The sequence below is a fragment of the Lampris incognitus genome, chromosome 2 (genome assembly GCF_029633865.1).
Source record: "Lampris incognitus isolate fLamInc1 chromosome 2, fLamInc1.hap2, whole genome shotgun sequence".
Lineage (NCBI taxonomy): Eukaryota > Metazoa > Chordata > Actinopteri > Lampriformes > Lampridae > Lampris > Lampris incognitus.
In genome coordinates, this window is record NC_079212.1 from 8,770,609 (window position 1) to 8,786,636 (window position 16,028).

Sequence of the window (16,028 nt, forward strand, 5' to 3'; positions counted from 1 at the left end):
GGGCAAAGCGCTGGAAGGCCGGGCTGGATTCTTCGGCCCATAGGCCTCGTCTGTTGTTTTTCTGGCATGAGTTTCGTCTGGCTCCCATGTACGTTCCTCATATGACACGTTTTCAGTTCTCTCTCTCTCTTTTTTGTGTGTGTGTCGCATTAGCGTCAAGCAGATCCTGACTTCGCCTTGCTTTGCTTTAATTAAGCGGCCAGGCTTTCCCCCTGAAAAACGTTACAGAGAACGTTCCATCAGCCAAGGGGCTAATCCCAAACCGTAGGAAATGTGTCAGAATTATGTCAAAAAATTGCATGGAAACCATTATGGATGTTAGACGTTTTTTAGCCACGCGCCTTTCCTGAAGTGGCGTCTCTGTGGAGATGTGACGTTTGTTGCTGGACTCCAGCTCGAGGCCTAATACTCTACAGCGAACGAAACCTGTTGAGTGTTAGCGTCAGTCTGTTATGACTTCATTTGGTTGAATGACAGACACAGGAGGACACGAGATACCGGTTAGGAGATTGTTTAAATTCAACCGCGCCCCGCGCAGATCCATGATCAGCCCGTCTCTGCCAGCCATACGTTTAATATCGCCCTCAGATAACATCTAGAACTGAACTTAGACCAGCGACGGATGAAATCCTACCCTGTAGCGATGAGGACATGTGGCTGCTGTTGGTTTAAAGAGATTTAGCTTGGCCTTCTGCCATTCGTGTAAAAAGTCCAGATTTCCTCTTTCACTCCTTCTCAGACGTGTAATAGAGATGTGAGTTAGTCTGGCTGCCGTCACAGAGGCTCTACAGTGGCAGAATCCCCTCCTGAGCTTTTCCCAACCAACGCAGATGGAAAACACACCTGTGGGGTCCAGTCTCACCGAGACGGTTTGCACGGTCCTTGCGCCATCACACTGTTTCTGCGCGCGTGAACGTAGTACCGTAGTACTATAATCGTAACGTGATCATCATCACTTTCTGTCGCCGAACTTCTGTGCTGCATTCATGACAGTGCAGAATGAGTATACAACCAGACCGGCTTGGGAAAAAACTAATCGGACTGTTGTCGAACACAGAAATACTGGTCAGTAATTCATGTATCCAGGATTGTAGTTGTCAAGCACGGACTCGGTCTCAAATCCACATTTTGAAAGTCTCGGTCTCGTCCGAGATGATTTTTTTGTGATGATTTTTTTCAAGACCAGTCGAGTACAAAACTTTGATTTGCATTTTATATATTTGAAATCAACGTGAATCTTCCCCTGAGGAGATCAAGTAAGTGCAGTCTGAGGGATTCAAACCCAAAGGGCCGAAGCCCTATTGTTGTTGTGCTGGTTAGGATTTTTCTTCATCAGGAATGTTTGCACAAAGTCCCGTGAGATGGTAAATGATAGAGAGATGAGATTTTGCCCATTGAATGGAAGTTGTGTGCAAGTGCTGCCCAAGAAATATGACCCCAATCAGCCTGATGGGGGCGCTATAATTAAAGGTCAAAATTTGAAATTTGAAAAGTTTATAACTCCTGCAGAGCGAGGCTAGATGGATGTCTGTACACGAAACTTGGTACAGACATCCATCTATCTTCGCTCTACAACTTCGCCTCAAGAGCAACTGAAGTCCACCTGACAAGATTTTCCCGCCATTTTGAATTTTTTGAAAAACGTATTTTTGACATCTCCTCCTAAGCTGTAGGGCTGATTGCTACTGAATTTTCTGTGGCTCATCATTGGATCAAGCTTATGAAGGTTGCGTAAAGCTTCTTTATATCTTGTTTAGTTTTCAAGAATTTGACCAATGAACTTCAAAAGGGCATGGCTCGGCACATAAATAGACCAAAGTCAACAACCGTTGGGCCGATCGTCACAAAACTTGCAAGATATGTCCGCGTACCTGAAACATAGCATGAAGTTTCATTCAAATCGACCACTAGGGGGCGCTACAAATGGGGGGGAAAAAAAGACGTGCCATAACACCAATCGGACTATAAATCAGAAATTGTTTGTCCAATCATTACAAAACCTGCAGGATATCTTTCATAACAAGGTTGAACTGCGTGTGTAAAACTGTTTTGAAATAGGGGGCGCCACCAGTTCCCAACACATGCATGGGCCTGTCATAAATTTGGCCATAAATCAATTACAGCTTGTCCAAACATCACCACACTTGGTGGATATTTTTAATTAAGCTGTTGAAGCTTTCAGCTTCTAACGGTCTGTGTCGGCTTGAACCCTGGAAACGCCGCTTGCGGCTATATTTAGTTTATTTTTTTCATGATTAATTGTATGTTTCTGAAACTTTGGAAAATTTGTGTCTGAAACATTTCTTCCTTGGCGGAGGAAAGTGTAGGGAAATTGTCTTTACATGAGTTTTGACCCATTGGTATTGAGCTGGGCTCGACATCTTAAAAACTCGGTCTGGACTCAGTCTCGCCTGAAGTGGTCTTTCAGAGCTCCGGTTTATCTGACCGGAACACTGTTGATGTCACAAGATCATTTAGAACAAAAAATGGTAGTGTTCATAGTTCATGGTAAGAAAGGGCAATATTTATTTACATTTTAATGCATATTTGGGTGTGTAACTATGTGATATGTATCAGTATCATTTATGTTTTACATCCATTATGGCAAAATGTGAAATTTAAAAATTACGATATATCAGCTACTTTTATTTGCTAGCCAGCTTTGCTCGACAACGTTAGCTTGCTCAAAAATGCTGCAGATGAAATTACGAAATTGCAAGACATCTGATTTAATCCAGTTCCCCCCCCCCCACCCCCTAAATGAACGATGTGAATTCGGAAATTTCCAACTTGAAATATCTGACTTCTGAGTTGTCTTGGGGATTCGTTGTTGCCTCAAGTGAAGGAGTTCCAAGTTTCTTGGGGTCTTGTTCATGAGTGAGGGTAGGATGGAGCGGGAGATTGACAGGCAGATTAGTGCAGCATCAGCAGTAATGCGGACGTTGTACCGGACCGTCGTGGTGAAGAGGGAGCTGAGCTGGAAGGCAAAGCTCTCAATTTCCCAGTCGGTCTTCGTTCCACCCCTCACCTACGGTCATGAGCTTTGGGTAGTGACCGAAAGGGTGAGATCCCGGACACAAGTGGCTGAAATTAGTTTTCTCCGTAGGGTGTCTGGGCTCAGCCAGAGATAGGGTGAGGTGGTTCGGGCATCTGATTAGGATGCCTCCTGGGCACCTTCCTTTGGAGTTTTTCCGGGCACGGCCAACAGGGAGGAGACCCAGAACTCGCTGGAGGGACTACATGTCCAGTCTGGCCCGGGAGCACCTTGGGGTCCTCCAGGAGGAGCTGGAGGGTGTTGCCGGGGAGAGGGACATCTGGAGTGCCCTACTTAGCTTGCTGCCACCGCGACCCGACCCCGAAGAAGCGGCTGATGATGAATGAATGAATGATGTTGTTTTGAACACAGTGTTATTTGATGAATTGGTGCTGAGTGGCATTGTTTCTGCTGTCATTCAGAGACTTTATTATTCTCTCCATCCGCTCCTTCTTCTTTGCTGTTGTTTTCTGGGTATTCCGGCGTGTGCGTGTGTGTTACCTACGCTTCTGTGTGTATGCGTCACATTTAAATGCATCCGTGATCGCGCCGTTGTTGCTGTTTGCTAACTTCTGTACCAGCGGCCTATTCTCTACATGTAATCCCTACCGGTATGGCTGTGTTAGCACTGCATTATGGGATGCTTTGATCGCGCAAAGGGGGGATTGGATCGGTCATTAGCCATCATTAAGTCGACGTGTGTGTGTGTGTGTGTGTGTGTGTGTGTGTGTGTGTGTGTGTGTGTGTGTGTGTGTGTGTGTGTGACTACTCCAGAACGGCTGAAGATGTTTGCGTGTGTGTTGTGCTTGAGGGTACAGTGTGTGTATGGGAGAAGGCATTAAGTATCATTAACTCTGACTAGTCATCACCTGCACATTGCCAGCCCCATATGAGCCACTTTAGCTGGCAGCCCTGGCCAGGGATCACACAGACGAACCCATGTCAGAGTTCCACTTAGAGGGCCCGGCCCCTCGCAGCCGTGTTCAGCACTCCTGCACACATTCTTCTCTCCGACTTAACCCGCTATCGGCAGATAGACACAGATGTCAGCTCGCAAAGTCACATATAGATCCTGTGTGCAAGTGTGTATATGCAAACACATATGCACACACACACGCACACACACAAGACAGTTAGGGACATTTGGCTTGGACTGGCCCACGATAGGACAATGGCTTCTCTGTGGTGCTTTGTAGAAAGGGCTGGTCCACTCGCACGGGTGCAGGCAAACACCCATACACACACTCTCTCACACACACACACTATCTCACACAGACACACACACAAAAATCATTCCCATATATTCCCAGGCCTGGTAAGGGTCTGGATCGGAATCTGGGCCATGCAGGCATTCTGCATTCTCTCGCTCAGATGCGGCCCTTCACCCCTTCACCCACACATTGCGGAGTGCACATTCCAGGCCCCTGTGTCATACATGTGTCACAGTGGCATCACACGAAACGCACACACACACACACAGGATGGCCGTTGCATGAGCCGATGCGCTCTTGCTCGTCGATTCGCTGAAGCACCGTTTTGTGCGCGTAGCCGCCGGCTTGTTTTCACACACTCGCGACACATTCTCAGTGTGCGCACACACAAACGCACACCCTCGCATGTCCCTCCCCGCGCCCGCCCCAGCCCCCCTCCCCCCCCCCCGCTCCCCCTCCCAGATCTGGGGTTGTGATTGCTTTTTGCTCCTCTGTAAAGGACAGGATGTGGAGCAGCGGAGTCACACAATGGCCCCTGTGTCTCCTCCTGCGTCCCCCGCTCCGGAGGGAGCCACCATTGTGTCCGCTTACCTGCCTACCTGCCGTCTGTCCCCCGAGCGGCGTTTAAAAGCCTCCCAGGTCACTCTCAGGAAACCGACCGGAGACTGCCGCCGTATCTGACGCTCAACCCCCCCCCCCCCCAACACCCCTCCGGCATACATATCGCTTTTGTGGAAGCTGGAAGTGTGGTTTGTGTTTTTTTTTGTGGGTTTTTTTTTTTTTTGTGTGTGCCGCTGTTTACCGTGGGGCCTTCAGCGAAGCTGGGAGAGAGCGAAAGAACTGACACGTTGAGACAAATAAAACGGGGGGGGGGGACACAGAAGGGGGGAGACGCAGGGGAGACGTTTGCACGGTGAAGTTTTTTCCTCGGTCTAATGGTATAGATCAACTGTACGTCATGTGACCTCTTCTCCTGATTTCTATATAATTACAGGTACACAAATCTCTCCCCCGTCTCTGATCTCCCCTGACAGTCTGTTGGCTCGGAGCCCAAACCCTGCACACACACACACACACACACACACACACACACACACACACACACACACACACACACACACACACCTTGAAAACATTTATGGCAGCTTTCCTTTGATACACACCCCTTCTCTTCTTCTCTTTTTCACCTTGAGCTATGCATTCATTTTGCTTTTCTAAGAAGTGCACCACACATCATACACTTACACTCAGTGCTGCTGCTGCATGATCAGACACAACACCCACTTCAGACACACACACACACACACACACACACACACACACACACACACACACACACACACACACACACACACACACACACACACCCCGGCACATCCCGTAAAGAAAGCTTTCATACGTCCTGTAGTGCAGACGTACGAGTTCCTTCTTGTGCAATCTGTTAACCTGAGGGAGGCCAGGAGAGAGAGGAGAGGGGAGGAGAGGAGAGGAGAAAGGGTGGATGTGGAGGAAGAGATACAGAGAGAAGTCGGAGAGAGAGGAGGAGAGAGAGGCGTGTGAGATTGAGAGAGGGAGAGGAGTGAGAAAGAGAGAGAGGGAGAGGAGGAGGGAGCGAGAGGAGGAGTGTGGGAGAGAGAGAGAGGGAAAGAGAGCGAGAGAGAGAGAGAAGGGGGAGTAGTGTAGATGGGGTGGGGGGCTTCCATAGACGTCTGGAGCCAGGACACTGATGCTAGGCCTGATAGCTGCTGCACAGAGGACCCTCCACTGACAAAACACACACACACACACACACACACACATTATGTGTGTATCTCTGACTCTGCATTTCCTTCTTGTTCATTTCAGTATTGCCCCCTCCTCGTTCTGTCTCTGTCTCTCTCTCTGTCTGTCTCTGTCTCACTCTCTGTCTCTCTCTCTGTCTGTCTCTGTCTCACTCTCTGTCTCTCTCACTGTGTGTGTGTCACTCTCTGTCTCTCTCACTGTGTGTGTGTCACTCTCTGTCTCTCTTGCTTTCTGTGTGTCTTTCTCTCTGTCTCTCTCTCTTTCTGTCTCTGTCTCACTCTCTGTCTCTCTCTCTGTCTGTCTCTGTCTCACTCTCTGTCTCTCTCACTGTGTGTGTGTCACTCTCTGTCTCTCTCACTGTGTGTGTGTCACTCTCTGTCTCTCTTGCTTTCTGTGTGTCTTTCTCTCTGTCTCTCTCTCTTTCTGTCTCTGTCTCACTCTCTGTCTCTCTCTCTGTCTGTCTCTGTCTCACTCTGTCTCTCTCACTGTGTGTGTGTCTCTCTCTGTCTCTCTCTCTTTCTGTCTCTGTCTCACTCTCTGTCTCTCTCTCTGTCTGTCTCTGTCTCACTCTCTGTCTGTCTCTGTCTCACTCTCTGTCTCTCTCGCTTTCTGTGTGTCTTTCTCTCGGTGTCTCTGTCTCTCTCTCTCGCTGTGTGTGTGTGTGTGTGTGTGTGTGTGTGTGTGTGTGTGTGTGTGTGTGTGTGTGTGTGTGTGTGTGTGTGTGTGTGTGTGTGTGTGTGTGTGTGTGTGTGGTGTGTGTGTGTGTGTGTCTCAGGGGAAGAACTACTTTTTGTCTGTTTATAAAGATGATTTCTGTGTGATGAGAGGAGTGGCACTGTGTGATTGCTTTTCATTCATTTTTTTTTCCAGATTAAAGTTTTGCAAAACTCATACTCTCTCTGTATCTCTCTCTCTCTGTCTCTCTCTCTCTGTATCTCTCTCTCTCTCTGTCTCTCTCTCTTGCTGTCTCGCTGTCTCAGACATCATGTTTATTGCGTGACCCGGGTCACTCATGATAGGAATCACTCTGCCAACATAATGGCTAAATGACACGCACACGACTGTGAGAATCACCGCCACCACACAGGATGGCAGGAAGTTGTGTCATGTGTGTGTGTGTGTGTGTGTTTGTGTGTGTGTGTGTGTGTGTGTGTGTGTTTGTAATTGCGCACGTTTGCTTAACCATAGGGTGAAAAATGCTCCATTACATACTCTCTGTTTTTTCGCTCCTTTCTCCATCCTCTGTGTTCTCTGCATCTTTCTTCTTCACTGCTTTCTGCTGTTCCTTTCTTCTTCCCTGCTCTCTCTCCGTTTTACTTGTAGTCCTGTGTCGAACTCCACTGGCTAGACTCAATCCCCTCAGCAGTCTGGGTGGTCTTCACACACACACACATACACACACACACACACACACACACACACACACACACTCCTTGGTTTCCTCTCTGGTTGTGCGCTAGCTGTGGTTTCCTGGGCTCGGCCAAAACACTGTTAGAAGTTCACCACACTCACCGCTACCACAAGGCATCACCTAATCACCGCTCAACTGCAGTTACAGACCGGCACGCCGCTCACACACACACACACACACACACACACACGCGCGGGTCAGAAACTGCTGCAGAGGGGTGTGATGTGTAAACACGAGTGATTGACAGCCTCCCAAACAGACGGGAAGTGTGCATCGCACCGCAAATCGTTCCCATCAGATCGCAAACAAATGTCGAGTCGTTTCAGCCATAAATGAGTGGAGTTGAGGGTTTATAGGGGGGAAAATAGCGGATTATGCACGCCGCCTGGAAGGGGCTCTTTCTGAGCTGGGGAGGGTCCGCCGTCTCCGCGACACGCCGCTTGTTGTGTCATCGCGCCGCCGCCGCCGCCGCCGCCGCCCCTCACGACAGGTCGGTTTGCCCGCAGGTACACATGAAGCAAAAGAAAAGCTCCAGTCGTTTCCATACGTAGCTGTGCGTGCTTGTTCGAACACACAAACACACACACACACACACACACACGTGCACGCACACACGCGTGCACGCCCGCAGCCCGGGGGCGCTGTCTTCCCTCTCTAATCTGATATCAAAGGGAGCGTTTCAAAGCTTCTCGCATGACAGCTCGTTTCACATGTTGCCCACGGAAAACGTTATTGTCGTAAATCTCGGAGCTCGCTTGGCCCGGGGCGCTCGGGTCGGCCTTTGGCCGGGGCGCTCGGGTCGGTCTTTGGCCGGGGCGCTCGGGTCAGCTCGCCGTCGCCCCGGTCGCGCTCTGCAGCCAGACTCCTCCACGCCGTCGGCGCGCGTTCCTTTTCCGAGGCCGCCCGCAGTTTCGTTTTTCTGTTTTCTTCTGGATTAAAAGACGTATACTGTAGGTTCCTGCAAATGAGATCGGGGCCTGAAGGTGGGATTTACCCCCCCCCACCCCCCTCCACCCCCCAGTAAATCAGAGCTGCAGCCCGGATTGCCCTCCCTGTCGCTCCAACATGAGCGCCGCGCTCTTGGGCGAGTGCTTTGAAGAGCTCTCCAGTGACACGGGTGAATGATGTCATCCGCTTTCACAGTGTTTTGTAGACGCGGTCTGTTACAGGGACCGGTCCCAACCCGAAATCCCTGTGACCTCCTCTGCCCACGCAACGCGCTGAGCGGCTAATCCCGCCTGCGCTGCTCCGCAGGGCCCCCGTGGACCCGGGTCCGGTTCTCCACCGCCACCGTCGGTGCAGACCAAGTGAGAAACTGCAGCCAGCTATGCTGTTCTGGATGGATGTGGGACCTGTCAAATCTGAGTGTGTGTGTGTGTGTGTGGGGGGGGGGGGTCTGGAGTAAGGGGGGGTCCTTTTGTACGGACGCCTGATTGGAAGATTTTCATTTGCACGAACAAAAGATGAAAAAAAGGGAAAGATTAAATTGTAGACATGTGCCATATGTGCGTTATTCACATCGTATCCCAGATTGTGACTCCTGTTGTGTCTTCTTCTGCGGTGTGTGTGCGCTCGTTTGCGGTTGGTCACCGAGTTCATTTATCCTGCTCGAAATCAGCCCTCAAACTCACTAATTGGTTCAGTTCCACTGTTAGGTAATGAGGGGAAATGAACAATTACTCCTGTTTTTCTAGAGAATGCTATATATATTTGAATATGTGTGTGTTTGTGTGTGTGTGTGTGTGTGCGTGTGTGTGTGTGTGTGTGGCTCCACGGAAACACACTCAGGTTATTGCTGTTTTTAGTTTAGTTAGAAATTCAACATGGTCTCTCTGTCTCTTACACACACACACACACACACACACACACACACACACACTCTCTGTTGAACTGATAAATCCAAATCCTGAATGCTCTGTCTGTGTATGTGTGTGTGTGTGTGTGTGTGTGTGTGTGTGTGTGTGTGTGTGTGTGTGTGTGTGTGTGTGTGTGTGTGTGTGTGTGTGTGTGTGTGTGTGTGTTGCGTTGCTCATTGTCCTCTGTGTCCCATTGTTCAGTGGATTCACTAATGGTCTCATAGGTGCGTTGATTCCTGGAAGGAGTCGGGTAGCGTATTTCATCACTGTGAACTCTACATGTGTTTTAGCTTTCATCTGAGATGAAGGCTACGAAGTCTGGCTCTCCTCTTCTCCCACGACAGCAGAGGTGGAGGTACAAGTCGGGCAGGAATCAGTCATTCATGGCGGTGTGGAGGTTTATGCGTCTCTTTCAGAGTTTTTCGCTCCATAAACTATTGATCTTTACTCACTCCCTCTGTAGTATGTACTGTACTGTGAACTCTAGCCTGAACTGGAGTATGTACTCTAGCATGTACTGTAGCATGTACTGTACTGTGAACTCTAGCCTGAACTGTAGTATGTACTCTAGCATGTACTGTACTATGAACTCTAGCCTGAACTGTAGTATGTACTCTAGCATGTATTGTAGTGTGTACTGTACTATGAACTCTAGCCTGAACTGGAGTATGTACTCTAGCATGTACTGTAGCATGTACTGTACTGTGAACTCTAGCTGAACTGTAGTATGTACTCTAGCATGTATTGTAGCGTGTACTGTACTATGAACTCTAGCCTGAACTGTAGTATGTACTCTAGCATGTACTGTAGCGTGTACTGTACTATGAACTCTAGCCTGAACTGTAGTATGTACTGTATTATGTACTGTACTATGAACCCAAGTATGTATTGTAGTATATAGTGTACTATGAACTCTAGCCTGAACTGTAGTATGTACTGTATTATGTACTGTACTATGAACCCAAGTATGTATTGTAGTATATCGTGTACTATGAACTCTAGCCTGAACTGTAGTATGTACTGTATTATGTACTGTACTATGAACCCAAGTATGTATTGTAGTATATAGTGTACTATGAACTCTAGCCTGAACTGTAGTATGTACTGTATTATGTACTGTACTATGAACCCAAGTATGTATTGTAGTATATAGTGTACTATAAACTCTAGCCTGAACTGTAGTATGTACTGTAGTACTGTACTGTAGCATGTTATGCAGCATGTACTATAGTATGTACTGTAGTATGTATTGTACTTGCACCCGTGTAGTACTTGAGGGTTTCTGTTGCAAGCAACTGCTGCACCACAACCCTGTTGCCAGCATTTCTCTTGGATCCCTCCGCATCATTTCATCACAGGGTTTCTCTAATGCGTCGTAGTGACGGGCAAAGCAGCTCTTCTCAAAAGGTTTGTTCACCGAGTCGCTCAGTGCTTGACCGGAGCTCCGATTCCACAGTACCCCTCACTGAACTGAAACACGGCCGAACGTCCAGTTCCGCTCAGTAACTAGTGATGAGAACGGTCGTTCATGAAGGATGAGCCAGCGAGCCGAGAATGTAGTTGGATAACGGTACCGTTTGCAAACTGAAAGCTGCTATAACAAAGTCCCACCCTGTCAAGTATAGCATGTACTTTTTTGCGACACCTGATTATTAAATAAAACCTATGTACGTAATATCAATCGAGATAATGTCTTGTGTCTGGACTGCAATCCAAGACCGATGTTGCTGAGTCGTTAGAATCAGAGTCGGAAACATTTTATTTGTCATTTCATTTCATGCACTTGCGCTCATGAAATGAAATGAAACATGGTTTCCCCCAGCCCACAGCAGTGCAACACAAAGACAAAATCACACATCCAAGAACTACAAGAACACATATATCCAAACTAACACATATCTAAACTAACGTATCTAAACTAAACAAAAAAAATTGACTGTCCAGGAGAACGAACGCCAGCCAGGATGACTGTCAGAACTGCCGGTCTGCATGGGCTAGCAGTTAGCTTAGCCTGCCCCGCTTCCGTGTCCTGTTAGATCACCCTTGGTGTTTCCTCTTCGAGCGCAGCTCCAGGCAGGGCCGTGGTCCCTGGGCCCACAGGACGCAGCAGACCAAGCTCTCCCAGCCCATCCAGCGCCACCTCTCCCAGCCGGACGCCTTCAACACACCTCCCTGCACTCCACACGATGACACTAAAAACACAGTCAAGGCTAGGCAAGGCCGCTGCCAGACCACCCCTTGGTGTTATCAGAACTGCCGGTCTGCATGGGCTAGCAGTTAGCTTAGCCTGCCCCGCATCCACGTCTTGTCAGACCGCCCTCGGTGTTTCCTCTTCAGGCACAGCTCCAGGCAGGGCCGTGGTCCCTGGGCCCACAGGATGCAGCAGACCAGGCTCTCCCAGCCGATCCAGTGCCAGCTCTCCCAGCCAACAAACAAAGACAAACTTAGACGTGGACAAAGACACCGTATGGATGGTGCTGGGTGAGGCCGCCGCAAACATGAATTCACACCGCCATCTTCCCACACCAGTACTGGGTGAGGCCGCTGCAAATGTGAACTTGCGCCGCCATCTTCCCACACCGGAAGCGGAACATATTAGCAGCCTGAATCGGCTGTGTATTAGCTGTCCTGAACACACCCTGTTCTCCTGTGAAGCAATGACTCAAGCCACTCAGTCAGTGCGTCCCTGCACGTCCGTTCACAGCTGACTGAGAATGAAGGGATCATTTTAGGAAGTGATTCAGTTCAGTTGGTTCACCCAAAAAGATTCGTTCTTTTAAAGGAATCATTCGTGAACGACACAACACTAATCTGTCCTCTGAGGCTGGCAGGAGATATCTGGATTTACGCCACAGAGACGTTTTCTACTGACGCCGCTCAGGTCTTCTACCTTTGCCATATACACTAAATGTATACTTAAAACTTACATCTTTCCCCTTTAATATGTGCCCTTTATTGTGAAGTGGGCCTCGTCTTGACAGAGCAAGGTTTGGAGGTACACACCCAACTACAGAGGTTGAAAGAGGAGGTGCACAAAGGTTCATTTGCCACAGATGCACCATCACAGGTACACTTTGGTGACTTGGCCTACATAACAGCACCTCTAAAGGTTCAAATGCTACGGGTGTGAGAAGCCATTTGCAATGGAGGCTACTGTATAAAGTACAGCTCCGTAATACTTGTAGTCCCAAGTACTCCAAAAGGTACAATTGTGCTCCACCTTTTCTGAGGGTGTAGACACGTGACACATGTGACTTGATATGCTGATGATATTCATGCTCACTTCCTGTGTAAGCGGCCCGCGTGCACGCGAGCCGAGCAGACCTGCGCCGACATGGCGTCCAAAGGCTCGCGCGTTAGAAAGTACGGCGAGTTGAATGAGCTCCCCTTGTTCCCTTGAGTTTGAACGACTTTCCTTTTCAACGTTACACCGATTTTGTCGTCCTCTGCTTCCCCGCCGGGCCCGCCGGTAGCGCCGTCGTCCTGACGCAGGTTGCTGTCGTGTGGCCGAAGTGCGATACTGCACTACTTTGTTTACTGGGCACAAAGTGTAAAAGGGAACAGATCCAACTGTTTGGTACTCGTAAAAGTTTCAGCATGTGCAGTGGTACACGTACGCACATACACACACACACACACACACACACATACATACGCACACAACACACACACACACGTATGCAGGGTCTCCAGTTGGCACTAGAAACCTGACACTGACAGAAGTAGTCTAGTAATATTGCCATAATGGTCAACACACACACACCCACACACACACACATGCACATTTTCCCACATGGCCCTGTCCATTTTTACCCAAACGCAGGTTATCCCTGGTGCCTCGGTCACACATTGCAACTGTTGCCGCACAGCTGGACTGCCCCGTCACCCAGAAACCCCTCTAAATCAAACTCAATCAGCGTGCCGCTGCAGGAGGAGGTGCAGTAAGCCGGGGGGGGGGGGGCGGGGGGGGCGTTCATCCGTGTGCGACTGTCGTGCCGCTCTGACGATGTCTGGTAACGGTTACGCTCCGGTGAGCGAGTCGGACCCGTTCCACGAGGCCAGGCTGAGGTGTCGTCTCTCCGCCGCTCGTGTGCGAGGCGACGACGCGAGGGGACAGCGCGTGGAGGGACTGACGGGTGTGTGTAGCAGAGGGTTGAGGAGCAAGACGCACCGTGGATAGACGGGAGAGGGAGAGGGAGGAGACGGAGAGAAAGGAATGGGGGGGAGGGGGGGGGAAGTGGAGTTAAGGTGAGAGAGGCCGGGAGGTGACGGGTGAAGGTGAAGGGTTAAGCGGCCAGAGATTTAACACACCGACAAGGTTCACATGCGTACCGCGTCTCCCCTTTGGGGCAAGCCGAAACTAGGGACCGTCCCCGTAGTGTGTTTTAAACGTGTGTGTGTGTGTGTGTGTGTGTGTGTGTGTGTGTGTGTGTGTGTGTGTTACTTACAGGTACGTGGTGAGCGGGCTGAGGTTGGCTGGCACAGACGATAGTCCCAGTTCGGAGCAGTCCACCATGACAAAGATGCTGTCTTCCTCACACTGGCATGGAGACGGGCACAGCAGCGCCACCTGCCCCGCTCTGTCAGCCCTATCCGGGCCACGTCCGTAACCCAGAGCAGGGCCGGCGGCGGCGGCGGCGGCGGCGGTCCCCCACACGCCGCCGGTGGTGCAGAAGAGCAGAAACACAGGTAACATGTCTGCTGGTCCAGCCGTCTTGTGTGTGTGTGTCCGTCTGTACCTTGGAGCGTGTGTGCAGTGCAGGGGTGGGCTGTGTGTCTGAGCACGCTCGGTGTCTTCCTCTGGTCCTGATGACTTGATTGATGGATGTGTCAGAATGAGGGTGTTCCACCGTGTCTTCCTGAGAGCTGTTTGCTTTGGGATTGGACTTGTCTCCGTCACAAGTTCTCCCCCTGCATCTCTATTTTCCCCCCCCCCTCTCTCTCTCTCTCTCTCTCTCTCTCTCTCTCTCTCTCTCTCTCTCTGTCTATCTCTCTCTCTGTCTCTATCTCTCCCTGTTACCTCTATCTATCTATGTTCCTCTCCCTCCCAAACTCTCTCTCTCTCTCTCTCTCTCTCTCTCTCTCTCTCTCTGTATTTTCTCAGTCACACCAGTCAGTTCCCAGGGGTGAATAAGTGAGACTTTGTTGTAAATTCCTCTCTGCCCTGTCTTTCCTCTCTCTCTGTATCTCAGTCTTTCTTTCTCAAACACAAACTATCTGTCTCCCTCCTCTCTCTCTCTCTCTCACTCTCTCTCTCTCTCTCTTTCACCTCTCTCTCCTTACCTATTGTAGAAGGAGCGCATGAGTTTTGAATGAGCCGTTCTCATTGGCCTGCAATTTAGGGATGGGCCGGAGCATCTCTGGAAAGTGGGAGGGGCCCCACAGCTCTCACACTCGTTCCTCTCTCTCTCTCTCTCTCTCTCTCTCTCGCTCTCTCTCACTCTCTCTCTCTTTCCCCCCTTTCCCTCTCCTTTGCTCTGCCCAGGCTGTTGATATAACACAGTTACATTGGTGGTGGTGTGTGTGTGTGGGTGTGTGTGTGTGCGTGTGTGTGTGTGAGTGGGGTTAAAATTTGATATTGTGAGACACACTTTCTAAGCAAACAGTTCTGTATACAGGCTATCAGACCGGAGAGGGGGGGGGGAGACTGTTTACGGCGGACAAACGATCAGGAGAGGGAGGAAAACAGCCCGCGGGGAGCCCGATTGAAGGTGAGCGAGGAGAGTAAGCCGGGCTGTGGGGGAGCGAGGGAGATGGAGAGGGTCACAGTGTGCAACTGGGAGGGACGGCTTGGAGGAAATTGGAATTCTGACACTTCAGCACCTCTCGTAAGTCACACCTTCTCAGGTTTCTGCTGGGGCTGTTCCGCCTGCACACACACACACACACACACACACACACACACACACACACACACACACACACATGCGTTCATGCACATAGAGAAAGAAAGTGCACATACATGTAGAAACGTACATGAAAACTAGCAGAAAATCCCACATCGTGATTGACCATTACAAAGAGCTCCCATATCCATTTCACACACACACACGTTGCTGTCTGTAGAGAGGAGAGTGTGGATTTGTCAAGGAGTGTCAGCTGCCTCCCTCCGGCACACACATACGTGCGCGTGCGCACACACCCACACTTGGCCTGTTCTCCTCCTGCTCCTTTTCCATACAGTCTTCATACAGCCCCCTCACGCCACCACGCCACGTTACTTATTTCCATCATACGCTGCCTCCAAAACGTCATGTGGGACGGTAAGAAATGCACCTTTAATTGAAAGTATGCAATGAGAGCAAGTGTACGTCCTCATCACGCTAGAAAGACAAGTGTCGTCCTGTGTAAAGGGAGGATAAGGGTGCTGTAAAACATGAACTGCAGCAGAGTCCGTGCTCTCTGAAGAGACGACGCCGCGTCTCGAACATTTCTGCTCTCCATTAGGTTACCATCTTGTGTTGGTTGACTATCTGTGATACTTCTCTCTGGTTGGCCCACAAGAGAGGAAGTCCCGCATTATCCTTTCTGGTGACTGCTGATGGGAGTAAAACGCATCAGTTCCTGTCAAGGCTCATGTGCAGCTTGGAGTTTTTTCATGAGAGTGTCGTACCAACTCAGCGTTTCACTTTTTTTTTATATATATATATAAATTTATTTCTAGTTTTTCCCGTTATCCCACCCGATTAACCCAATGGCATACGGGCGGAACTCATGTCGAATAACTCCCTTAG

General features: G+C 49.7%; 1 protein-coding gene across 1 annotated transcript in view; it reads right to left on the bottom strand.

Moving 5' to 3' along the window:
* Positions 1-13,990, bottom strand: part of LOC130108233 (leucine-rich repeat-containing G-protein coupled receptor 6-like) — a 60,595-nt gene extending 46,605 nt beyond the window's left edge. Inside the window, exon 1 of the mRNA XM_056275098.1 lies at positions 13,743-13,990. Coding sequence (XP_056131073.1) covers positions 13,743-13,990 — 248 coding nt within the window. The remainder of the gene's footprint in view (positions 1-13,742) is intronic.
* Between the last annotated feature and the right edge of the window lie 2,038 nt (positions 13,991-16,028).